Source organism: Fringilla coelebs (genome assembly GCF_963513975.1).
Source record: "Fringilla coelebs genome assembly, chromosome: 15".
NCBI classification, from domain to species: domain Eukaryota; kingdom Metazoa; phylum Chordata; class Aves; order Passeriformes; family Fringillidae; genus Fringilla; species Fringilla coelebs.
The window spans coordinates 13,934,161-13,960,404 of record NC_140041.1 but is presented as its reverse complement, the minus strand read 5'-3'; the positions used below and the strand labels follow the sequence as shown (position 1 = coordinate 13,960,404).

Below are 26,244 nucleotides of genomic sequence, written 5' to 3'. Positions count from 1 at the left end.
GGGTGGCGCGGGGGGACCCGGGGCGATGGCGGCGACGGGGACCGGGATGGGGACGGGGGTGCGGGCGCTGCCCGCCTCCCCCAACTGGTACAGCAGCCGCTGCAGCGATGCGAGCAGCGACGGCCGCCTCTTCGGCTTCGCGGCGAGGCACCGCGTCTGCCTGCTGGATGTCGCTGCCTCTGCGCCCACGTTTTACGGTACCGTCACAACCTTCAGTGTCCGCCGCGCCGTGCAGGGGCTGCGGGGCGGTACCGGCACAGCCTTCCCTGTGCAGGGGGCTGGGGGACCGTACCGACACAATCTTCCCTGTTCAGGGGGCTGGGGGACGGTACCGGCACAATCTTCCCTGTTTTCCCCCGCCGTGCCGGGGCTGCGGGGCCTCCGCGCGCCGGGAGCCCAGGGTGGGCACGGGGGATGCGGGGCTCGGCAGGCTCCGGGCGGCCGTGACGGTCGCTCGCTGTCGCGACAGGGGAGCTCATCGGGCACACGGACAGGATCTCCGCGTTCGCCTTCTGCCACTGCCCCGGGCACGGCGGGCTCTGCGCCAGCAGCTCGGACGACGGGAGCGTCCGGATCTGGGACAGCGGGACCCTGTCGCCGGTGCTGGAGTACAGCCTGCACCAGGTGGGGACACGGGACACGGGACAGAGGCACTCGTGGGTGTTTTGGGGCTCGCCCACAAGGCAGGCGAGGCTGCTTTGCCCAAAAGTGAGCTTTCAAGGCCGGTGTGGTTTGGTTAATCCCGTGTGGCGCTCCCGGCGCTCTTTGTTCGCAGCCCGCAGCGCTGTTCATCACCGTAATTAGCTGCTGCTTCACCCAGCTCGCCTACAATGATCTCAGCAAATTGCTTTGGCCGCAGGACAGACTAAATGTGTATTTAAAGAGTTACTGCGGGTCAGGAGTGCCCATCAGCAGCTCCATCTATGCTCTAAAGCCTGAAAGAACAGAGGCACTCAGGGACAAGCCACAGGGCTGCTGGGCACTGCTCTCAGATGATTTCCTGCCTGTTACTCTGTGTTGGGTGTCAGTAAAACAGCTCTAAACCTTTCCAATGCTCTTCCTTCAGAATGCCATCTCAGCACTGCACTGGTCCCCTCTTGTGAAAGATCTGATTGTGACTGGTGATGAGAAAGGTGTCATTATTTGTCACTGGCACAACAGAAATGACAGCCAGCAGTTCTTCCCAGAGCCCAGGACAGTGTTCTGCCTCACCTGTTCTCCTCATCATGAAAACCTGGTGGCCATTGGGTAAATGCTCATTATTTAATGTTTTGTTTTCCACTCTTCTTCTGCCAGAATTTAATTGTGAGGTTTTGCTACATGGTTGAAATGTAAACTTCAAGAGGTCTTGGTGGTTGTTCTTTTAGTTTTGGAGTAAAACAAATTAGAAATAACATTTAGATTTGATAAACCTGCAAGGGCAAAGAAATCTGTGAATGTGTAATAGTCTAGCCTGGCTCCTCTGTTATAGGGTGATAGTGACCCTGGAAGGAGCCTGTAAATCACCTTGGATATTATTCCATAAGCATCCAAGAATCTCTTCATTAATTTTAATCTCTGCTTTCAGCTACAAGGATGGCATGGTGGTGATAATTGATATCAGCAGGAAGAGAGAAGTCGTGCACCGGCTGAGAGGCCACGAGGATGAAATCCATTGTCTGGCCTGGTGCCCTGTGCCTGGGGAGGAAAGGTTACCTGCTTGGCAGGATGAGCTCCAGGGTAGGTGAAAGTGATTAATAACTTGTGGAGTAATTTTTAGTTCTTGTAAATGTCCTTCTAGAGGACTGAATTTTTTACAGAAGGTTAGTAATTAGCTAAGCAGCTGATGAGTTCAATAAAATATGTTCTGATACAAATCAGTATAATTTTCAGCTCATTTTTATGAAGCTTTGATTTTTTAAAGCATTATGACATGACTTCAATGGTGTTCAGCAGCTCCTTCAGAAGAAGGCAAGGTTCCAAATGGGGAGCTGACACAGGACACAGCCACAAGGAAAGGTTGTTACCTGGCCTCTGGAAGCAAGGATCAAACCATACGAATATGGAGCTCTACCAGAGGCAGGAGTAAGTAAGAAATAAACAATAACAAGGTGTGGAATAACTCCTGAACTGCAAATTGCCTTTGTGTGCTGAAAGCAGGGGGAATGTAATTAAAGCTGCAGATTCACAGGACTGCTCTATCTGTTTGTCTAGGTTTGAAAAGACAAGTGTCCTCTAAGGAAGGCAGGAGACTCCCTTGAAACAGAAAATGCAAAGCTCCTCCCTCTGAATTGTTACAGTTTTGAAATTAAGGGGCTCTCAGGGAAAAATATGGGAGTAGGAATAACAGCTCTTTATTAGGAAAAAAAAAATGCAGTAATACCAAACAACACTGACAGGGTCAGAACATGACCTGACACCCTGTGGGTCAGGGTGGTGGCACAGTCCCATTCCATGGTGGCTGCAGCCTCCTGCAGTGACAGCTGTGGTTTTGTTGGAGCAGGGATCCTGTAGAAGGGTGGAGTTTTGTTCTGAAGGTCCAGGGGTGGTGGAGATGGGCCTGGTCTTCTTCTGGGAATGCAGTGGGAAAGGCAGGCTGTGGTGTTCCAAACCTCAGATTGTATCCAGGTAGGAATGCTTGGCTCCTCCCCCTGGGCAGAGCTCCTCCCAATGGGATGATGGAATTTTATCAGCCCTGCAGGGACACTCACTGCCTACAGAAGATATTTTCCAGAGGGAGGATTGGTTTTGGAAGAGATAAAGAAAACTGCCCAGTTAACAGAGGATAACTGCCCCACCTTTAACAGATGGCAATAGAATACACACTCAGCCACATGAGTGCATTTGATGCACATTTGATGTATGAGTGCACAATTCTTGCATTTCCAACCTAAGACACTGAGAATTTGGGTGTGAGGTGCAGTGATGCCTCCTGGTCCTGCAGGTGTGATGACTCTGAAGCTGCCACCCACCAAGAGGCGAGGTGGGGCCGTGGACCCGGCGGTCAAGGAGCGCATCTGGCTGACAGTGCACTGGCCTGCTGGCCACCCTACAGACATCCTGTCCAGTGCCTTTGGGTAAGTGGGACACCCGGCAGCAGCTGCAGACTCATTTGTTCCTGCTGAAGGAAGTGCTGAGTAGAAAAGACAGCCCCCTTCTTCTTCTTTTCCAGTGTTACAGGAGAAAACAGGCCAGGAGAAAACAGGCCAACTTTGAGAAAGTTACTGTTTGTCCAACAGTCTGAGCATTGACTGCTAATAGCACTAATTGTGGTTTTGCCCATCTACTGGGGAAAATTGGCAGTTTTCAGGTGGAGTTTGGGTGTGGGGCTTTTTACAGATGTCTGCAGAACTCTGTTACTCCTGTATACTAGCAGTATATTTGTCATTTAGTCTGTATAGGGCCTGTGTTGTTCTTCTGAAGTGAAAAATTTAAATACATTTCAATTTTGCAGAGGAGAACTGCTCTTTTGGAATTTGACCCAGCCTGGCAAACGGAAATGGACTCTTCTGGGATCTTCAGAAGGACAAAACCACTCCCGAATTGTGTTCAATCTCAGCTCTGTGAAGCACCAAGACAGAGAGCTCCTTTTTTCCATTTCAATGGACAGAGATGTAAGAACCATTTAAAAATTAGCATAGGAATGCCTCTACAATGCAGTTTGAGTGAGACTTTTTAGGGTCACAGTTTTCTGTTTTCTCTAGAAGTGGGTTTATTTTAGCATTTTTTGACATCACTTCGTACCATTTGTTCTGAGCACAGGTTGTGTATGTTTCTGTTCATTTATAAGCTCAATCTCTTACCATGGTGGAGTGATTGCTTATGACATTCTAGACTTGGATAGTAAACATTTAATAAAAGGGGTTTTCCACTTCTTTTCCTCTATGTTTCACTTTTAAAAGACCTGGTTTTCCTTCTTAAAATATTTTAATTGCAGAAACTAATGCATCTATTTTTTATAGTTTTTTGTTTTTTTTTTTTTTTTTTGATCTTTGGTCTTTTATAGGCAGCAGTGTCTCCTGTTTTGAAACAGGAAGAGAAACTTAGTAAAATAAATTCATTGTGTCTATTCCAGTCTTGCAGCTGCTGCAGCCCTGTCTGTGACATGGGCTCCGTGGGTGCACATCACATCCTGCCAAGCCTTTGATTCTTCATTTCACTTCTGCTTTGTTTCTCCTTGTCCTGTCAATCACTCTGTATTTAACCCTTCCTTGTTCCTCAAATATTCTTCAGGTGAAATGTTGGGATCTGTCCACTCTGGATTGCAGCTGGACCATGCCCTCCCTTGGAGGGTTTGTCTACAGCCTTGCCTTCTCCCCCGTGGACACGGGCTGCCTTGCCATCGGGGTCGGGGACAGCATGATCCGAGTCTGGAATACTTTATCCATCAACAATGTTTATGATGTTAAAACCTTCTGGCAAAGCATAAAGTCCAAGGTTACAGCAGTAAGTGTGCTTTGGATTCCTTTTTTTTCCCCCCTTTTATCCTTTTCACTCCATTTTTTTTAAGTATGTTTTTCACTCTGAAGGTTTGTCCCAACTAAGATGAGATAAAGCCATGTTGTTCATTTTATACTCAATTCTTTCTGTGTACAATACATTTTAGAATCTGGCAAGAAGTTTTTAGACCTATTTACCATCCTAGAAGCTTGCATTTACATCTAGTGGAAATAAGCTGAAGTCCAGCTGGCTGTTTTGTTACTTTTTCACTTTGCTTCAACCATGGTTGCCCTTGCTCTGCTAGGAAGTTTGACAGGTACAAAAAGCCAATACAACCAACATAGGTGTCTTCAGCTGGGGTTTAACCACAGGTGGGTCAAAAGCTACTGCCTGGTAAAATAGCTGGCAGCTATTTCTGTTTTGTAATGTAGCTATCAAATAGGATTTTAATGATTTCAGTCCCTTGCATCTTATCCCATCATAACTGGAAGGGGGAAAGCCTTTGATACTCAGAGCAGAGTGATCAAATCAAATGGCTGTGGTTGGAAGGCTGGGTATAAGGTCCTTGCTCATCAGTTTCAGCATTTTCCTTTTGTTTATTATTTAGCAATAAAGTGTTTGCAACTTAGGTCCTTTTGTGTCTCTTTATATTTTTCTTGCAGTTATCCTGGCATCCAACTAAGGAAGGCTCCTTGGCTTTTGGAACAGATGATGGAAAAGTTGGCATATTTGACACCTTGTCCAGCAGGTGAAAAAGCTGCTTTCAAATTCATTAGTGTCAGATCCTGCTGGTGTGTTACCACTCAGGGCTGGTGTAGTCTTTCCTGAGGGATATCTTTGCTGTTAAATGAGTGAGATTAAATTCAAATTAGTCAAACAGGTGGATCTTCAGTACATTTTTAATTTGCATTATGTCTATGAGGTTCTAAGGTGTACTTGCTTTAAGGTAAACTTAAAATGCCATGAACAGAGATCACCTGTGGGAGGACATCACTTCAGGAAGACTTTACCCAGAAAGACCCATTTTCAGGGAAGGAGGAGCAGCAGGGAGGGGAAGGTCACCAGGACAATTATGTTATAATTTTAGTAGTGTCCTACAGATGTTAAAGAAAGCTTGGTTGAGCCATGGCTTTAGAATGTTGGAGCACCTGGTCTCTCAAATATGTTGCTTTGATTTTATCTTCTTTTCATTTCCATTTGCTGAAATCTGACTCCCCTTCTTCCTTATCTCCCTGGCCAGTGCTAAGAACAAGCCACCTCAGATCTCCAGCACTTACCACAAGAAGACAGTGTACACATTAGCCTGGGGTCCTCCAACTCCTCCTCTGATTTCTGGTGAGTCTTCCAGCACCTTGTGACAAAGCAGAATGTCCATGCAGAGCACACAGATGCCAGGAAGCTGCTATTCCTCCCTTCTTAGAAGAAGGAGCCCCATTTACTTGGTGGCAATCCTGTGGAGCAGCTAAGAATGTGTTCTGTTTGAGGAATTTTAACAGTTTTACAAGGCTACAAACTCTGGTAGTTTGTGAATTCTGGTACCTTCAGCAAATAGGTTTGAGTAGTGCAACACCTCTGGGCTTGCTTCAGGGTGTTCCAGGCTCACAGGCTTCCTGCAGCAATTGCATCAAATCAAATACAGGTTCCAGAGCTTCTGCCATTTGAGCTTTAGTCCTGCTTACACAACTTGGATTTTTCTCTTTTAGGGACCAAAATTTAAAGTGAATTTTACTGTTTGCAGTGACTGTGCTATGAGGGATCTGTTGGTAGGAATGAGAGCTCCTTTTTAAACTGTGAGAATTTCCAGCTGCTGGACCACAGGCAATTGAAGGATGTATATTGCTTTTTGAAATAATGCTTTGATTTATAGTGGGAGAGATTAGTTCTGTGAAGAGTGATGAAGAACAGAGTGTTATTAGCTCTTTTTCTGTTGCATAGGAGAAGAAAGTGAACAGCCCTCTGTAACTTTATATAGTTGTGCTGGAGAAGGAATTGTTTTTCAGCACAATCCCTGGAAGCTTAATGGAGAAGCAAATGACATCAACAAAGTCATCAGAGACACCAATTCAATCAAAGTGAGTATGAATTTGAGGGGTTTTATGGATCCATAGTAACCATGCTTGTAGTTGTAAGCTTCTGATTTTGCCTTTTTGATGTATCTGTAACAAAAAACTTGAACCCCTCAGTCTCCAGGGATGAATTTCAGTGACACTGACTCAAAACTATTTAAAGAGTTTATATATTTGTGTCTGAAGAAGGTGGTTGGTGTTTTTTTTCTCCTGGTGTCAACATGGCACATCTTTTTCTGGCATCAGTTGCTTAATTTTTTTACTCTGTGATTTACTTGGGAAAGGTAAATGGGGGATGGAGTTTGGGTTTAAAACTGTGGGTGGCAAAACAAGTTTTTCATTAAAAACAATCATGATTTTGCAGAAGGCTGTTGCCATTTATACTGCAGCCAGTGCAGAGTGGCTGGTGATCACTGAGTATCTTCTCAAGTGTGATCAGTCATTTCTTAGTTGAAAGTATAAAACAAGTGAAAGGGGCTGGATCTTCAGTTCTTTCAAGTCAGCTGAAGTCAGTGCAGGGGTATTGATTTGTATCAGCTGGGTTTTGGCTTCTTCCTTGAGTTGAGACTCTCTGGGTGTTAAGAGAGTAATGTCAGAGGCATTGAAATTATCATATTTAGGCATCTGAGTAGAAAACTGTAAGTAGTTTTTGTCTGAATTCAAATGAATAGGGATAATTAAAAGTAAACTTTGGTTTCTTTTGAAGTGTGAAAGAATTTGCCTGCAATGTCTGGTGCTTTCCAAGGAGTGTAAGGATATGAAACATCAATGTCCTTCTGGAATCCAGACAAAACTTCAAAATATTTCTCAGAACTAAACAACATAAAAACCAATCATTGGTTCTTGCATCAGCAATTTCAGTCTTACTTGCTCAGATTTATGTCTACTACACTGCTACAAAAGCAATGGATACTGTTATGATTCTTCATTTTGCAGACTGCAGCTCTGTCCATTTGCCAGCTTTGCTCTGTTGATTGTAAGTGAGAGAGATTTAGGAGGTTTTGGCAATAATTGTGTTTTCTTTCTGCAGCACAAGCTGCCTGCACGGACAGAGGTCAGCTGGAAACCAGATGGCAAACTCCTGGCTCTTGGCAATGAGGATGGGTATGTCCCACTTGTGGGTTAAGGTGGTGTCTGCTGATCTTGACTTCAGTCACTGTGGTGAAGCAGAAGTACTTTTTGTTGCCCTGGTTTGTCTCTATTCTTTCTGTGCTGATGTATTTGAATCATGATAATATAGAATTCCCTGTTATTTGTTGTAGCTGCTCTTGGCATGGAGGATCCTCATTATCACATTAAATTCTGTTTCAAGGATCCACTCATGGTAGAAATGCACTTTTGCTGATCAGTGAAAGCGAGGTTTGAGTTGACTCCAGAAAGCACAAGCTCAGTTACTCTTAATTCATGTGCTGCAATTCTGCTCTTGCAACATAACAAAAAAGTTCCCATTTTCACCAACTACTGAAATTCTTACACTGTTCTTCTTACATTTCAGCTCAATTGAAATATTTCAGGCACCAAATTTGAAGTTGCTCTGCACTATCCAGCAGCATCACAAACTGATCAATGCCATTCGTTGGCACCATGAGCACGGGACCCAGCCAGAGCTGAGTTACTTGATAGCTTCAGGCTCCATCAATGCCACCATTTATGTGCATAATCTGAAGAGTGTTGTAGGTAACAGTTTGCAGATTATATTCCAAATCTTGGCATCTTTTTTTTTTTTGTTTCTCTCTGTTTTGTACTTTCTGGCCATCCTTAATAATTTTTCTTTTTTCTTTCAGAGAACTCTTCAGAAAATCCTGTGACAATAACAGAGCCTTTTCGAACTCTGGCTGGGCACACAGCTAAAATCACAAGTCTTTCTTGGAGTCCCCACCACGAGGGAAGATTGGTGTCTGCTTGCTATGATGGCACTGCACAGGTATTGTCCAAAGCACCTCAGAATTGTATTTCAAATCATCCATTCCACAGCTGATCGAAGAGCAAAACTTGGTTTTGTGAGATAAACTATTGAAATACTGCAAGTTTACCTTTGCTAACCATCTGCTGGTTCTGGATGCCTGATATGCAGATTACGTTGGGATTTGTGGATTGATTTGTAAGTCCAGTCATTAAGGTTTTCATATTAGCATTTTTGGATCCTTAGAAAAGAAAGATATTGTGCAGCTGTGTCAGTGCAAACAAAGGAAGCCCTGCATTTTCTCTGTGTGCATATTGGTGTTTGAAATACCTCTGCAAAATCCCAAAAGAGAAGTTCCTACCTGTGCAAATCATGAGAAAATGCAGAGTGGCTTTGGTGCAGAAGTGACTTTGAGTAATTGCATTTCTTTCTTGTTGCCCAGGTGTGGGATGTGATGAAGGAAGAGCCACTCTGCAACTACCGAGGGCACCAGGGCCGCCTGCTGAGTGTGCAGTGGTCACCAGTGGAGCCTGACTGTGTTTATACAGGAGCAGATGATTTCTCTGTTCACAAATGGCACATCTCCAAGCAGGAGCACACACGGCCTCCTCAGGGTGAGTGTATTCAAACAGAACATCTTCCCTGAAGTGATGCTGGAGCTGAGAATTGGGGAGGTGCCGTGTTGAAATGTTGCAAATTCTTGTGCTGAATTCCAAATCTGCCTCTTCCTCTTCAGGAATAAAGTGTGTTTAGGTTTAAATTGAGTGATCTTATTTGGAAACTAAATGTTGATCCTGAGATACAGGCAGTTAATACACTAAATTTTGCACCTAGGCAAAAAGAGTATAGAATTAGAGAAGAAAAGAAGTATACAGCCAAAAGTCAAAGCCAAAAAGAAGAAAAAGCCTGTAGGCAAGAGTCCAGGCAAGCAGGATGCAAATGATGCCATGAATGGAGATGAGAGCATGAAGGAAATGCTGCTGGAGGAAAATGGAGTATCAGACCATGAAGGAGAAAAAGAAGCTCAAGAGGCAGAGTTGGCTGATAAAGTCCCTGTGACTGGTAATAATCAAATCCATCTTACTTCAATGTTTCCGGGACTGTTCAGCCCTCAGAGCATCACCAAGTTTCATTTTCATGCAGATTTTCTAATTGTTTGGTTTTATTGAAATTGTCCACTTGAAGGAAAAAGGCTCTAGAATGCCTTTTATCATTTTCTAAACTAGTCTGGGACTTAACTGTCTTTAGATAACAAGATTCTGGCCTCGTGGACAGAGTTACTGTGTTTGGCTTGAAACAATGTCATTTTTGATCAGCATTGATAAATCTTATAGTGCTGGTGGATTTTCATTGGTGTCTCTTGACACCTAATTTAGTCTTCTGACAGTTCTCTGTTTTCTTGATATTTCCTTTCCCTAAAAAGCTGTTAAATTCTGTGGCAAAGCAAAGCTTGGTTTCTGTCTATTTCAAAATTAATGTAACAGAATGTGAATATGTGAATTATTCTGTGTGAATTTCCATTCATTGCTTTTCCTTTTCTTAAATCACAGTGTCCAGGGATACATCTTCATCTGCATGTGATTATTCTTCATTCAGCTTGCCAAAGCCTTCTGTGACCCAGAAAGCTGCTCCTGTGAAAAAGGATCCACCTAAAGAGAAACCAAGTTAGTATCTTTCAGGGATTTTTACAGTCCTGTATGAAGGCAGAGTTCCCCATTCTAGACTTGTTTGGCTGCAGCTTCCCTTCCTAATGTGACACCAAAATAATGCCAGAGAAAGAAAAGGGTGCTTTTGAAATAAATGGAGGCGTTCTGCTGTAACTGCAGCTGCAGTGACTAAAATGTGTCTGATTTTTCAGCTCCTGATGCCTCTCTGAAGAAGAGGAAGCCTCGTTCTATTCTGCCCTTCAGCACATTAATGGATCACAGATCAAAAGAAGAATTGCATCAGGACTGCTTGAGGCTGGCTGCATGCCTGAAAACTAAAGGTACCAGTATAAAATTTAAAATACTTAGAGGGTAGGTGCTCTCAAAATCAAGTGTCCAGCGACTTGACTTCAACCACAGCACATTTTTTTAAATCCTCACCTTTATCAAAGAGTGTGACTTGGTGTGATATCAAACTTAGATCTGAGTGTTGACCAGCAAATTATTAAATCTGCTGTACAGGAAAGGAAGTAGAAGACAAAATTATTTGCCAGCACTTGAGTGGTACAGTGACTTGGCACATTGCTGTTCCCAGCTTTGTGTTAAATCCTAAATATTCATTCTTCTTACCTGCTTTAGATAATAATGAAGATGCATCCCCTGACCTCAAGGATTGCATCCACTTGGGGCTGTTCACAGACAGGGATTCTCTGCACAAGATGATTGATATGGAAGGTAAGTGGCATAAAGAATATGCCCCCTGTAACTGTTATATTCAAGTAGAAAACAAATTGGGGAAAATGCTTGAGTTTTCTTTACTGTGGATTACAGTCTAGGATTAAGAATGAAGCTCTGTGTGAGAAGAATATATATCCTTTTCCCAGATGGTTTTTACACCTTTCAGATGCAAACCTGCCTTATCTTAAGCTTGAATGATTTCCCTTCTGCCAAGCTATTTTACTGTGACAAACGATTCTGTTGCACTCCTGCTGATGGGAAGTGTGTTTGCTTCCAACAGGAAAGCACCACTTGGAGAATGGGCATGCAGAGCTCTTCCAGCAGCTCATGCTGTGGAAAGGAGACATGAAGGGTGTCCTCCAGGCAGCTGCTGAGAGGGGGCAGCTCACAGACCAGCTCGTAGCCATGTCACCCATGGGTATGTTTGCTCTAGCACCACGTGAACTGGTGGGATTGGCTGCCAAGGGTCCCCTCATTCTGGTGGTTCTGGACAGAAACTCAGGAATTGGTCCTTTGTGATATGACTTGCAGTCCTTACAGCTTGCTGCTGGTTTAAATATGCTTTGAAAGTTACTTTACTGGCAGAGAAGTCCCACAGGCATGTTGAAGCCTTAGTTTTGCCCTGCTTCACTGACTTGTGTTAGGGTGGTTAAGAAATAGAAACTGACCTGGGGCAGAGAGGTGCATAGTGAAGAAACCAGTGATTGTATCACCCAGGAATTCTTCCAGTCATAAAACTGCCTCCAATGGTGTTGTCTTTTCTTTTGCAGTTGGATACCAGGCCTGGGTTTGGACAGTGGAAGCCTTTGCCAAGCAGCTGTGTTTTCAGGAGCAATATGTGAAGGCTGCCTCCCATCTCCTGTCCATCCATAAAGTCTATGAGGCTATCGAGCTCCTGAAAGTGAACAACTTTTACAGGTTGCTGTATATTTATGTTTAGCACTTTATCTTGGTTTTTTTTTTGTGGGGTAGATTGAGCATTTTGGTTTACTCCTTGCACACAGATTAACTTTTCTGTCTGGTTTCCCTTGTGTGCATTAGGGAAGCAATTGTAATGGCTAAGGCCAGGCTGAGACCAGAAGATCCAGTTCTGAAGGAGCTCTACACCAGCTGGGCAGCTCTGCTGGAGAAAGATGGTCATTATTCCATGGCTGCCAAATGGTGAGTGCTACTGGGGAGAAGGCAGAATTGGTTCCATGCCTCAAACAAAGAAGGTTCTTGGTTTTGTATCAGTTGAAATCTGTTAACTAGTCTGGTCGTTGGTTGTCTGAGGTGCTTTCTGAGCTTGATGTCACTCAATTTCCTCTGATGTAGGTGGGAAGAGAAGCTCCAGAGAGCAGTTCAGAACATAAAGTCCAAATGCCATTTACAGTAGAGCCATCTCTTTCCACAGGCATTGCTGGAAGTTTTTGAAAACTAGTCTAGCAAGGCTAAGATTAGGTTGTCTACAGAAAGGCTGTGTAAGATTTCCAACCTTTCCACTGGGAACATGCAGTGCAGCAGTTCATCTTGAGCTTCTTGAAGCCTTAGCTAATATCCTGGTCATTGGGTTATCCTGCTCCAGCTGGAGTGTTTTAACTCTGTGACTACCAAAATTACTAATACCCCTTGAAATATTTTGGCTGCAGTAGTGTCCTCTGCTTGATGCTGATTTCAGTTCTGGCATTTTTGTGGGTATCAGACTTGTGAAAGGATTAGAATGAAACCCAGAGAAATGCAGTAGGGACAAACAGCTGCACATAACCTTTATCTCCTGAATCTGTTAAGTTTTATTGCTCATCCAAGCCATGTGTAGCATGCAGACCATCAGGGATTTCAGTCCTGACTTTAAAGCTGTGTGACTTCCCTTTTGTGGCTTTGCATCAATTGTTCACCATATGTCCATAGTAAACTTTGATAAGAAAAAGTGATGAGAGCTCTGAGAACCTGTGGAAAATCATTTGTATATTTGTGCTACTGTGTTGCAATACAACTTAAAAACTATTTTAGTACCAATCAGCTTGTTTTGCTCTTATCTTTTTCAGTTATTTGGGAGCTTCCTCACCCTATGATGCAGTTAAAGTGTTGTCAAAAAAGGGGGATGTGGCATCTCTTAAAACTGCTGCTGAGCTTGCTCTGATATCTGGGGAGGAGGAGTTGTCAGCAACTTTGTCTTTGAGATGTGCCCAAGACCTGCTGTTATCCAGGAACTGGGTGGGAGCTCAGGAAGTCCTTCAGCAGCATAAAACTTTATTTGTGAGTCTGGTCCCTTCCTTTCCACCTTCTTCAATGTTGTCTCTCTCCAGATCGACATAACTTGGCACCACTTCCTATTTGTGAATAGTCCACAGTTGGTCCTTTGGGCTGGTTTTGCCTCAGAGTATTTTTCTAGGAGTATATTGGAATGACCCTATGGAATGGTCCTGGTGGGGGGGGTGTAGACTCTGTGCTTGTTGTTATATGGGAGGTTGTAGAGAAAAGTGGGATTCTTTTAAATGTAATACTGATCATGAAAAGAAAGAAGTGAAGTATTTGCTGTTTACATTAAAGGAACAAATGAGCCAACTGTAAGTCCAGCTGCTGGAGGTTTACATTTGAAATGTTTTTGTGGACTGAGAAGCAGAGCAACCTTGGCTTGCTCTGAGGTTTCCTTCTGACTTCCCTTAGACTCTGTCACCAAGAAGCTGCTACCAGGCATGATGTTCTGAAGTCACTCTACCTGCTGTAGTCAGCAAGGGATTGTTTTTATGGTTGCAACAGCTCAGTGCTTTTTTCCCCTCCTTGTTAAAGGGACAGAGACTGGTTTTCTGCCTGAACGAGCTGCTCTGCCGCTGCCTCAGTGAGAGGAATCCCTGTGAGCGGAAGAGCCCCGTGCCCCCCTGTTACCACAGCTGGGAGCTGAACAGAGAGGCCCCATTTTTTGACATGGTGACACAAGTGTGGCAGAATGTGCTGGGCATGGACACCACTGGAAAAGCCACCTGTGCAAAGGAGCAGCTTTGCAGGATTGAGCATCCTCCTTCAACCAGCAACACACACCCAAAGCAGGTAAATGGATTTTGGTCTGTGCAGGCACAAATCCTTACTTGGGGATGGGCAGTAAACCCAGCCAATCTGTGGTGTTGCAGCAGCCATTCCCAGGGAGCTGATGTCTGCACCCTGCTGCAGGATGGGCTTTTAGTCTGGGGAGAGATGATCAGCTGCTGGGACAGCTTTGTGTAGCCACCAGTTTGTTTCTGTGCAGAGTAAGAACTGACAAAGGGTGTTGGGATCAGCACTGCTGTCACTGAGGTGTGCTGGATGGGAGTGATTGACAGAGCTGAGTAGTCTCAGCAGTGATTCTGTTAGGGGACAAAGGGCTGCTTGTTGTCAAATTAGTTTGCAAGGTCTGTCCATAGACTGGTGCTCCTGCAGCTCTTCTCTGTGACCACAGTGAGTCACTGCTCCCCCTTCTCATCTGTTTACTAAGACACAGGCAAGCACAGTGGCTGATTTTGAAGCTCCAGGTGATGTAGAAATGCTCTACCTCCTGCATGAAGGAGACTGTGTAAATTGCATTGTCATTATAATTGCTTTGTGTCAAGTCATGTGCTTCTGGGCTCTTCCACAGTTGTCATAAGCTCACACTTTGCAGTAAAATTACTAACTGTGCTCTCTGGTGCTTCCTTTAGGTGCTTTTCCATATCTCCCATGACCTGGCTCTTGCAGCCCTGAGCTGTCACTTGGGGATGTGGGATGAGGCAGTGAAAAGTATTCTTGGGGCTGTGACCCGCAGTTTTGATGCTGGGAATTTCACTCTGATGCAGGAGGTTTGCAGTATCATCCTTCCTGAGGGTGAGTCTCTCCTGGTTCTCTTCTGGCACTGACAGGGCTCTTTCCTATCAGCACAGCTGTGTCCATTAATGTTCCTAGGCCAAATAATGTTTGGAAGCAGCAAGACATAGACATATCTGTGGAAACTTGTGGAATTTGGCTAGTGCAAGGGCTACTGGGCAGTGAAAATTCCTGACTGTGGAAGGAAGCTCAGCTGTGTCACCTGGTGTGAGTGATGTAGGAAACTGAGTGAATTCTCTTCTGTGAAGGAGACATTAGAATGCTGTGTTCATTTCACAGCAACACATACTCCAACCTGTCCTCTGTTCTCTGTAGGTTATGCAGTGCATTTAGTTTGTGGCTTGGGATTATGTGACTCTTGTGTTTTGCAGCTTGAGACCAAGGAAATAAGCTGTAGCTGGTGAGAACATTTCAGCTAGAACAGAGTATTGTCTTCACAAAGATGCCAGAGATGTTTTTACTTTCACAGTTTGTGCACTGCTCTGCCAGCATCTGAGTAAATCCCTGATTTGGGTTTCCAGGGTTTCTTAGTTCATTTACCAGATCTGCTCATTGTCCTTGGAAAGTTCCATGAACTATTTGTAATCCTTTTCTCATTATTAGGCTGTGATGACCTGAGAGACAAACTGGACAGCACAAATTCTGAGAGCATGGATGCCTGCAGGAGTCTGGAGGGCTTTGTGGCTTACAGACTGCTCTATGACCTGTGGTGGAACCCACCCAAAGACTCGTTTGGCCTGCAGAAGGCCGTGTTGGGTCCCAGTGAGCAGATAGCTCTTGAGAAGAGCTGTGTTCCAGGTGACCACCCAACCCCTGAGGAAACGGTTCAGACTGCAGCTGAGATGGGTGAAAACCTCTGCAGTACACCTGAAGTTCCTAATTGTGAGACACAGAGTGACTCAAGAACTGATTCAGTTGATGTGGCAGACAGACAGTCCACACTGAAGGGTTGCCAGGTGCTCCTTTCAGAAGAGATGGCTGCCTTGCAGAACACCCAGAGAGACATAGCTGAGGTCCAGGAGACTTTAGCAGAAATGATCCGCCAGCATCAGCAGCAGAGGAACAGTCTCCAGGAAAACACAAATGGAAACACCCAGGGAAGCAACCTGGAACAGAATTCAGAGACTGAATCAGACAAACCATACTCTGACAGCAGCCACATGAATTGGTAAGACTCAGCACAGGAATGAGTGTTGGAAAGTGTTGCTTTTTTGTGTGTTTGTGCAGGAAATTTCTTCTTTTGCCTAGACTGCCTCTACTCTCCAGCCCATCACCCAGGAACACTTGAATATACAGTTCAGAAATCTTACATTTCCCCTGGGCTGAACCACCACATGCATAAGCTCAGTGCAGCCAAATAGTTTTGTAATGCATGAGGTGTTGTTACAGTGAATAAACAGGGCAGCTTGAAAAAGGGAGGATAATGAAAAGGCTAAGCATGATCTAATAGTTTTCTTTGTTAAACGTTGGTTTGGGACTTTGGCAAGAACAAGCTAGAGCATAAAACACTCAGCCAGTTCTCTCCTGTGCTCCTTGTCCATCAGGGAGGTTACAGAGTCACCTAACAAGAGTTACTCACAACACCTACTCTTCTCTTGACAGCAAAGATGAAGCAAAGCAACCAGTTACACTCCCTGAGCTCACAAAGCAGCTTCTGAAAGCAAAGCAGAAATTAGCTGAATTCCCAGACAATTTAAAGGTAAGTTTTCAGAAGAGCCGTTGCAGTTCTGAAAGAAGTCATTCTGTAAGGCCAGCCTTATCACAGAATCCCTTTCGTACAGAAAGGAACAGCGCCATTCCTTGTGATCCTGTGGCAGTTTTGAGAGAGAACTGACACATGGCAGCAGGGTGGTGTTTTTCTTTCAATTATTATTTTCCCCATACAATTGGAAAGTAAAGCTAAAGCTACTGTGGGGGGGAACTCAGTGAGATTTCCCGTATGGATCATCCCATGCATTTTAAGAATAATCCCGTGCTACTTATCTATGAAAAAAATTTATAAACAATGAAATCAAAAATTTAAACTATAAAATGGCCTTTATAGATTAGGAGCTGTGGACAGTATACATAACACATTCAAAAACATGTAACCATAGTGATTGGGCAAGAGTGGGCAAACCTGGAAAAATGTGAAGAGAAAATGCATCTGACTCCTGACTGGCTGTTCTGAGAATGTTACAAAGCAGTGTCTTTAGAGAGCTGCCTGATTATGTTGAACAATTGTAATATAAACTGTAGACATCACCTCGTGGTCCTTTTTTTGCAGGTCTTCCCATTCCCTGACGTGCTGGAATGCTGCCTGGTCCTCCTTCACCTGGGATCCCAGTGTCCTCCTGAGCTGCAGAAAGAGGCTCTGGCTCTCCTTAGGAAACACGGTGGAGCTGGAGTTTACAAAAAGGCTGGCAGGAGCTTCTTGACATGACATGTGGAGACCAAACTGTCTCCCTTGAGCTGCCTCCAGCTACTGAACACTAAGGCTGCTCTTTCTTCAAGTGAAGGCTTCTTTTGATGGCTGTGGCTGTTACTGATACAAAATGTCAGGTTTATACACATCCACTTGTGCTCATCCACTGATGCTTAAATAAGGAGACTGTTAGAAAACTGAAAAGCAGTAGTGACCTGTTATAACTGATTTTTGTATAGTTTTTTTATTTGTTGGACACTATGCTTTTGAAAGCTCTTGCTATTTATATGCAAGAGAAAGTTTTGAGCAGCTGTGTAGTCTTTCAGCAGAGGAGGAAGAGAAGCTGCCCTCAGGAAAATCAATGGTTTCTGTAAGCAAACTGACCCTTAGGCCAGTATTGTTCCTAAAATTGCGAGTTTATTTTCTCTCCTTTAAATAAAGTCTTCTACCACCGTGAACTGGTATTTAATTTGATGTATAGAAATAAGAATAGCATTCTCTAGACTGGTGCTATTCTAGAAAGTGCCAAAATCAGTCCTGGATTTTGCAATCTTTAACATGCAGTATTTTGACCAGTCTTACAGCTTAAAGGCTTTGTCTGTCTTGTTAGAAAAAGTAACTTCTATGAAGAGCACAAGGGTGCATAAGCCTTAGTGAACACAGCATCTGTCTTAGTCATTTTTAGAAGCAAGGTTTTAAATGCAGCAAAAAAAGTTGATGGGGGAAAGTGTGCATGATGAATTTAGAAAGTTTCAAGTACAGTAAAGATTATTGTTTAAGAATTAAATGGAGGAGTGATGAATTTTTAGATCAAAAGCTGTTCCAGATTCTTCCAGTCAAAATGCAAAGTTAAATCCTGACAGCTTTCCTCCTTCAAGCTGAGTAAAGCTTCAGAATAACTTCAAGAGAAGCAGGTGAAAGCCAGGGGTTAGACTGAAACAAGATCACTGATTAAACACATCTACAGAGGCAGTATTGCCACCCATTTGAATTTGTTCTGTACAAAGCACCTGAAAACCAGGTGGGGGAGCCAGTGCTTAACCAAACTGCCTTCCTGCACTTAAGAGCAGGAGCCACTGGAGTTTAGATGGAGCAGAAAACTTCACACCCAACTTCGTCCCTTTAAGTGGCCGCTCTGCAGTGCAGGAATACTGCACCAGACTGAGCTGTGCTGAGAGAGCAGCAGGAAGGGAACACAACTCTGCCAGAGATCTTCAGCTCAGCTTTCCTCAGCTACTGTACAATAAGCTCAAAAGACATTTCACTAAGAGCTACCCCAGGAGCACATCATAAATAGTAAAGGAAATAAACTTCAGCATCTTAAGCCATGTATCTCCCAAATTCAGATTCCAAAGCCTCAACTGTGGAAATTCTAGTGCTTGATGGAAAATCCAAAACAAAACCTGGTTTAAAAAAATTTATTTTACAAAAAATAAAAACTAGTCTTTACAAACATTTCAAATACCAGCTCTAAACCTCAACTCTTTAATATTGGATTAAGCTTGTTCAAAATGCCAGACAAAGTCTTAAAAATTTTTAAGTTTGACATGTCCAAAAGGGTTTGTTCTTTTAAGAAATGTCATTACAGAGCTGTTAAAAAAATACTATAGAATGTTTTTCAAAGTCAGAATCCCAAGTTCTTCATCCTCTTAACTACTTTTGAGGTGTTTATAATGAAAAAGACCCAGAAACTCAGGAAAAAAATCAGAAACTCTTTTACCTGTTAAGCATATTGTAAAATTAGGGGCTGGAGAAGCAGGGGGAGAAGAGGACAAATATTTGTCCATGGTGACCTAGTTGTGTTGCATGAGATAAATAAAATTTGTAGGTTTAAGGTGAAGAAAACTGAAGTCGTAGTATTGGTCCAATCCCCTGTCAAAGGTGAACTTTTGGGCCTCTGAATGTATTTCCAGAACAGTTCCTTAATACCCGTAAGAACAAAGCTGAGGCTTAGCATGGGTCAAAGCAGTAACACAGAGAATTAGAAACTAAGGAGTGCTGATTAAATCAGCTCCATTAATCTCCATTCCCTCTGTTGTTAAAGCAAATCTCTGAATATTTTTAGCTGCAAGGATCATTTTTAATGTCATCTGTTCCCAAACCTCTGCAGTGATCAAAGGGAGCAATTTCCACAGACAGATAAAATAAGCAACACATGAGGTGAAGCTGTCACCCTCACAACATGCAGAAGTTTTAAAATAAGCTTTATAAAACACAAATTGCAAATTTGCGTGCGTGTCTGTGTCCATTTTCACTGCATTTCCCAACCCTCAGCTCTACCCAATATTCTACAGGTAAATCTTCCTTGCAGATTCTGTACAGTAAAAAGAGGAAAAAACCAGAGGTATACACAGTAGATTCTGTCCTTTGCCCTTGGTATTAAAAATATAGCAAACCACAAATGCTGGCATTAGGAAATCAGTCAGCTCTTCTGGGTTTCAAAGGAAAATGCAGCTCTTCAGCAAAACTGCAAGGCTTGGTGCAGCCTGTGTACTGGAAATGCTTTTTGTTTGAGACACTGTTTAGGGAAAATGGTTGAGGACAGCAGCTGCCAAAATGGTAAACATGTTCTGCTGAGGGGCACCGCTCATCACGGCTGCATGTTGTTGATAATGGCCAAAATGCTCATTTTCTCTTGGGCCGAGTCCACATCTTCATTTTGTTTCTGAGCCACTCCTGTGCCAAGGCCATACAGTCGTCCGCAATACTTTGCATCATCAATTGTATCCTCAAAAAATAACTGTAGATTAAAAAAAAAAAAAAAAACAAAAAAAACAGGTATTGTTTCATTGTGCCTCTAAATCAGAAAACATCCAGTGTTAATTAACAGCTCATTTGAAATCAGCCACCTCCGAGATGGAGTGTACAAATTAAAATAAGCAATGAAAGGCGAGTAAACAGAACAGGTCTGTGCCAATATCAGCAGTTCCTATTCCTGATAGTTTGAAGTGTGATGGCCACAAGGCTCAAAAATTCCAAAGCAAAACAAACAACACATTATCCATGTTGACATTTATGGACAGGAAGGGGAGAAGGAAGAACACTGCAGTACCTCTTTCATTCTGAAAAATGCCATTCCTGTGAGGAGGGAGTCTGATCCTGCCTGGTGTTGTCGTCCAATTCGCTGCAAATCCAGCTGGTCTGCCACTTCCTGAAGGCCACCCTGCAAAGAGAACAGAAGAGATTTTATTTTGGAAGAGTCATCTCTTGCCAAAATTGCCACATTTCTCCAAAACACAAGGGCAAACAGGGTATGATGAACCAGTGCAGATCCCAGCAGAACCCACACTCCAGCTGGGAGTGAAACACAGTGGGAAATGGTGTTCAAGAGTGCATAAATAGCTCTGCTCAAATTTAGGTGCCTTCTCTTCCTGTTGCAAATACTTGAGATAACTGTGGGTAAACTCACAGGTTACACAAGCTGGGCCTTTCCCTCCCTTTACTCAAGGCTGTGATTCAGTAGATAAATTACTTTCAACCCTCTTACCAGTTAATCAAGCCATGGAGTATTTCAGGTAAAAGAAATACCCTTGCATGGGAAACATAAATATGCTGAATTATAATTAGCCTCTGATAAACCAACCAGAAGGCTGTGGCAATGTCCCCTTTATAATAAACACGTGGGTAAGTCTGAAACTGGGGAGGGCAGTATCCATTAGACACAAACTGTGTCTCAGGTGCTTCTCTGTCACTACTTTTATACACATTCCCATTTTAAGACAACATATGCAGCAGTTCTGCCACTTGTATTCCTGTACATGCACAGTGTTGATACTAATCACCTGCTTGCTAGGGAGATAAAAATACCTTGAGGTTTTTGCAGCTCTTCATTAAGTACTTCACATCATAGATAGATGGGAAGAAAAGGTTTAAGATATGGAAAAATTCATGTTCCTCTTCTGGTAACCTGGAGTCTGTCAACAACTTCACCATGTAGCCAAAGTCATAACCACTGAAAACAAAACCACAGAGAAACCAGGTAAGCAGGCAGTACCTAAAACTCAAGGTACTAGTACCTTCTTTTTAAACAGAATTTTACTTGGTGTGCCTTTAAAGCCTTAACATTTTCCAATATTCATAAAACTCTAGAACTCAGCCAGAACTCATCCTGATTTTCTATGTCAATGCAGGACTTTGGGATGCTCTCCAAGTGCCCTCACTAGCCTTTTGTGGAACAGCTAAGCCATTGGGAAGAATACACATTTCTTCTCCACTCTGTATATTTCTGTAGCTAAGGGCAATACAGAAAAGGAGGACACCCTGCAAGTATCTGTTGAAAGAGAAGGAGGTAGTGGCAAGTCCTTTCATTTGTGATACCATATTGGACCAGAGGATTCCTGATCAAGTTGGTTGAAATGCTACAAGAAAGATGTCTTAACCACGCAGGTGGAAGTTCAGAGCACCACCAACATTGTAAGGAGGAAGAAATAAAATCCTTTACAATGCATTTACTAAGTGCAGAATTCACATTTCAACTTCTTCAAGAGAGGGAGACTGCAACAGCCAAAGGATTCACAAGCAGTCAGGAAGACAGACCATGAAGTGTCCTTACTTCTTAAACTTGGCCTTCATATCTTGAAGCTTATTTTAAGAACTACAGGACTGCTAATTTTTCTCCTTAAAATCCGTCAATCTCCATGGAAAATGCAGAGAATTAAGAAGAGATTTAACAGGGTCAGTGAGCATCCTGGACCCACCTGTGGAAGGACAGCCATTTCACACTGTCACTGAGGACGACCCCCGACGTCATCAGCAACTCAGCAAAATGCAGGGTGTCAATTCCTTCTTCTTCATGCTTCTGGAACTGCAGCCCAGAGCTGGCAAGGAGGTCTATGGAATCCTGAGAGTACATGTCTTCCCTGAAGGAAAAAAAAAAAGGCACGTTTTTGCTCAGGGTGCTGCCAAGACAAGCTCATTTTAGAAAACTTCTCCCCACACTATGTGAAGAATTGGACTAACCAGTAGGATACTTCTGGGTTCCAGTTTGTCTCTCTAGAAAATTCAAACTGGTGCAGTTTCAATACCCCTACTGCAGCCTCCTTGAGCCATAATAAGCTGTTCTGTGATCATAACTAGTTAACACTTCCATTGCTAGTGCAAATTCCAAAGATTCCAGCTCCATAACTGACTGTTTTGAACAATGTCCCTTCTGCAAGGTGAAGGGAAGCACCACAGATGAGGCCCAGAGGAAAGGGGAGTTCCCCCAAACAGGAAGATGCACAGCTCTAAAGCACTGACCATCATTCCTGTCTACATTTTTCCTTTTCACTCCACAGCATGTACCACCTTATCAGCACCTCCACTTCCATCTCTGGGAGTAAACAGAATTGCATCATCCTTGACTCAGGAAGCAAGACAAGAAGGATGTGCTTGGTGGAGAGCCGAGCAGGAACCTGACTTCTTTACCAGTTTGTGTCATTTGAGGGGGAGGAAACACATAGAGCCAAGTTCTATCAATATGATAACTCATTTCAATGAAGTGATAACACAGCAAAAACCACTTCACTCTGATTTCAATACTTGTAAGAAGCTCACAAATTTGTGGAGTAAATAGTGCAACTTTTGGGGTCAAGAACTGGATGCTGTGCACATAGTCGGTACAAATTTTTGTAATGCTTTCCAATGACAGTTTCATAAAAATAGATTGATTTCCTCTACATATGTGGTTTTGCCAGATAAACCCTTTCTTTATTTCCAGACAGCTCTAGTGGTAATTATGCTGAGTTTATCTTTATAATTACAGGGGAAGGGATAATGAAACTTGTTTCAGCTGCAACCCAAGATATTACAGTATGAAGGAGACAAGAACTGCCACACTCCATTTAACAAGTTTCATTTTGAACAGATGTGATGATTACACCAACATGCTTTTAGATCCCAGCTTATACTTAAGCATGGATTTGTAAAGAAGTCTTTTTCTTTTTGATGAGACCAGCATATCCATTTATTTTTAGCAGAAAGAGATGGAGTTTTACACAGATAGATATATAGGAAGTTTCAAACATTGTTCCAGAAAAAAAAACCACACAAAATTATGAAGAGAATGTGTAATAAGGATAGAATTTTAGCATGGCTTTGACCTCCAGATAAACTGTTAACTCCTGACATTCCAAAATAGGTTCCCACATAGTCAGTACTAGAATTTGAATACTTATGGCTCAGAAGCAGCCAGCAGTGATGAGCACACGGACACTGGTATTTGCCAAAGGAAAGCATCACTCCAGCAGAAGGAACAGGAAATTAATGCCAAGCCAAAGACTCACGTGAGGTTGAATTTGAAGTTGAACTGCCAGGTGTTAATGCCAGAAGGATACTCCCCCTTCTCATTTGTGAAAGTCAGGCCCAGCTGGATGATTTTGAGCAGGTCAACGTTGCAGCGAAGGAGCTGGTACTGATAATCTATGGAGCTGCGGAATTCACCGATCGGCCTGACCACCACGCCGGGGAACTCTGTGTCCTGGCACAGAAGGGAAAACTGAGCTTCACCATGGATTCTGCTAGGAGTCATTACTACCACTCTGTTAGGACAGCCCAGAACCTTCACAGCTTCTGAGGAACAGTCAATGTCTACATTAACAAAAACTACTGTCAGTCAAACACACCTCAACAGCAGCAGCCATCTTTAGATGAAAAAACATCTTTTAGATGAAGAACCTCTTACTCAGGCAGCGACTCTGTGCTGTCTTTGCTGAACACCAAACTGCCACACTGTTTCTACCCTCAGATTGGGTAACTGAGCTTCTACTGACCACACACAAAATCTTTCACAACAAACTCAGTGCTGTGAACCTGACACAATCTCTCCCTTGCTCAAGAGGTTTATCTGTCTACTCTCACAGACAGTCACTCAAATAAACCCTAAGAACACTTTCAGTGAGACTGAAAAGAAGCAAGAAGTTCATTTCTCATTGACAAATGTTAACAAAAAAATCACATTCACTTCCACAACTGAATTTGACACCCAAATCCCACACACTCTGCAAAGACACCTGTCTTTTGCCACACTTTTTATGAGGACTCTTCAAAACTTGAGGTTCAGTGCTCCTAAGCAAAGCTGGCAGAACTTAAAGTATCACAGCTAAAACCAGTTCTTTATCTAACACACTGGGGTGCTGCCAAGCAGATACAGACTTGTAAGAGCAGGCGGAGATTCCTCCCACCTGGGGGAGAGTATGCTCTTCTTAAATAAAGCTTTCTGAACACATTGTCTTATCTACAGCCAGAATATTTTTCTTCCCTAGGAATCAACATCTGCCTTTATAAGAAAGGAGGCAGCTCAGCTGGCTAGCAGTCACTTGCAGGCCTTTTGACCTCCAGTCCCATGGCATCTTCTATAATCAAATGGAGAAAAACATTCAAGGGACAAACACACTGGTGGAAAAATAAGGATTTAAACCCAATTGTGACTTGTTTCATTTTTGTGCTGCACAAACGAATACACTATGAATAGCTAAATATTAAATAAATTCAGGTTTTTAAGTTGGTCTCCCTCTTCCCCATCTTTCAATCAATCCACACTCAGCACTGCTTGTATTAAATTCTGGAAAGCTACCAAACAGCTCTTTTTTTTTTCACCTCTTCTAGTTCAGTTTGACTGGGGGGTGGGGAGAAATAATTTCTCACTCAAGAATTAACAACCCCAAAAAAATCCCTTGACTAAGGCAATTAGGTCAAGTATAAAACATTTACCATGGCAATGTAGCTGTAACTCAGGACAATCTCCCGAATTTTCCTCATCTCTTCCTCCAGGTTGTTGGCCCATACTTCACAGATAACCTGGCTGTTCTCTGCAAGGGCTGCTGGCATCTTGCAGGGACCAGAAAAAAGGCAGCTGATGCTGAACTCAAATGACAGTGCAGGATCTCAGTGCAGGATATCACAAGCTGTGCAATCTTATCCGTGTGCTGCATTAAAGAGATAAATAAACACTGCTTTAAGTGAAGGAAGAGTGACATGTGAATAAATGCTCTGTAGGAGTCAGTCACTTCTATTTTCACCTTCAAATAACCCATTTAAAGTTTACACCAAGTTTTCTTGCTTTATCACTTTCTATAAACATGCTGAATGAAATCAAGAGCATCTGTTCACAATATAAGAGCAGATGCACAGTCAACAGTCCAGTTATTTATGTAAAGAATCATTATCCCTATCTTGCTTTTCCTGGCATAAGCTTTGACACTTTGGGCACAAGATGTACAGGCAGTGAATCCTCATCTGTAACCCTCAACTATCTCCCCATCCCTGGAAGTGTTCAGGGCCAGGATGGATGGAGCTCTGAGCAACCTGGTCTAGTGGAAGGCATCCCTGCCCACAGCAGGGGGGTGGAATGAGATGATCTTGAAGGTCCTCTCCAATCCAAACCCCACTGTAATTCTATGATAAATACAATTGTTTAAACACAATAAGAGAATGCATTAGAGAGAACACTCATTGGCAAGAGGTTCAACGGGTATGGATATCTAAAAGGGGCTGCCAAGAAGATGGAGCCAGGCTCATCTTGGTGATGCCAGGATAGGAGACAATGGGCAGAAAGTGATGCACAGGAAGTTTCCCCTGAACATGAAGCACATGAGCAAAAACGGTGCAGGGACTGGACATGGGAACAGATGGCCCAGAGAGGTTTTGGAGTCTGCCTCAATGGAGATATTCCAGAACTGTCTGGACTCAATCCTCTGCCACACGCTCAGGAATGACCCTGCTTGAGCAGGGAGGTTGGACCAGGTGACCCCCTGTGGTCCCTTCTAACCCATCCTGGGATTCTGTCTGATGTAACTGGGGACACACTGCAGCGGGCTGTTTCACTGGCACCACCGGCAGTGTCAGCAGCGCTACGGCTCGGCTGAGCCCCCGGCTGGTGCCCCTTTCCCGCAAGAACACCGGCGAACCGCTCCCAGGCGTCTGCAGGCTCAGCCGGGCCCTGCGCTACCAGTTACCCGGAGCGCACCGCCACAGCCGGCCCGGCCCGGGGTCACCTCAGGGCCCCCCTCACAGCCCGGGGGCGGCCGGACGCGGCTCACCGCGGCCGGGAAGCGGGAGGGCCGCTCTCCGCGCCGCCGCCCCCCGAACCCCAGCCGCAGCCCTGCACCCTCAGCGCCCGTCCCGCTGCCGGTCCCGCTGCCTGCCCGCCCGCCCCGTTCCCCGGTACCTCCCGGCAGCCGCGGCCGGGACGCGCCGCTCTCGCCCCGCGCACCCGCGATGGCTCCGAGTGCCCCCCGCCGCGAGGGGCGGCGCTTCCGGGTCTCGCGCCGCTTTGCC

At 43.9% G+C, this 26,244-nt stretch overlaps 2 protein-coding genes across 3 annotated transcripts; one reads left to right on the top strand and one right to left on the bottom strand.

Annotated features, from left to right (window-relative positions):
* The first annotated feature begins 12 nt into the window (after positions 1-12).
* On the top strand, positions 13-17,437 carry GEMIN5 (gem nuclear organelle associated protein 5). Of its 2 annotated transcripts, none has more exons than XM_084215605.1 (28): positions 13-197; positions 470-624; positions 1,067-1,248; positions 1,568-1,719; positions 1,936-2,064; positions 2,924-3,056; positions 3,434-3,593; positions 4,213-4,425; positions 5,082-5,167; positions 5,660-5,754; positions 6,355-6,491; positions 7,516-7,589; positions 7,981-8,162; positions 8,270-8,409; positions 8,831-9,002; positions 9,223-9,450; positions 9,939-10,052; positions 10,247-10,375; positions 10,674-10,769; positions 11,053-11,190; positions 11,543-11,690; positions 11,814-11,933; positions 12,797-13,007; positions 13,542-13,799; positions 14,423-14,585; positions 15,189-15,753; positions 16,188-16,284; positions 16,852-17,437. In XM_084215605.1, the coding sequence occupies exons 1-28, from the start codon at positions 26-28 to the stop codon at positions 17,005-17,007; spliced, it is 4,605 nt and encodes a 1,534-aa protein (XP_084071731.1). In that variant the 5' UTR covers positions 13-25; the 3' UTR covers positions 17,008-17,437. The 2 variants fall into 2 exon arrangements, with proteins under 2 accessions (XP_084071731.1, XP_084071730.1); XM_084215604.1 differs by having other exon boundaries at positions 1,933-2,064.
* A 964-nt stretch (positions 17,438-18,401) lies between these two features.
* CNOT8 (CCR4-NOT transcription complex subunit 8) lies at positions 18,402-26,221 on the bottom strand. Its single transcript, XM_084215944.1, has 7 exons — positions 26,135-26,221; positions 24,679-24,893; positions 23,253-23,446; positions 21,687-21,848; positions 20,797-20,941; positions 20,042-20,152; positions 18,402-19,729 (listed from the first exon to the last, which is right to left on the bottom strand). Exons 2-7 carry the CDS (start codon positions 24,793-24,795, stop codon positions 19,580-19,582), a joined length of 879 nt encoding a protein of 292 aa, XP_084072070.1. The 5' UTR covers positions 24,796-24,893; positions 26,135-26,221; the 3' UTR covers positions 18,402-19,579.
* Between the last annotated feature and the right edge of the window lie 23 nt (positions 26,222-26,244).

Coding starts and splice junctions, on each gene's coding strand:
- CNOT8 (XM_084215944.1), bottom strand. CDS start 24,795: ATGCCAGCAGCCCTTGCAGAGAACAGCCAGGTTATCTGTGAAGTATGG. Junction 21,849..23,252: donor AACTTCAAATTCAACCTCAC/GTGAGTCTTTGG, acceptor TTTTTCCTTCAG/GGAAGACATGTACTCTCAGG. Junction 20,153..20,796: donor AGAGCTGCAAAAACCTCAAG/GTATTTTTATCT, acceptor TTCTCTTTGCAG/GGTGGCCTTCAGGAAGTGGC.
- GEMIN5 (XM_084215604.1), top strand. CDS start 26: ATGGCGGCGACGGGGACCGGGATGGGGACGGGGGTGCGGGCGCTGCCC. Junction 6,492..7,515: donor GAGACACCAATTCAATCAAA/GTGAGTATGAAT, acceptor TTCTTTCTGCAG/CACAAGCTGCCTGCACGGAC. Junction 11,191..11,542: donor CGTAGCCATGTCACCCATGG/GTATGTTTGCTC, acceptor TTTCTTTTGCAG/TTGGATACCAGGCCTGGGTT.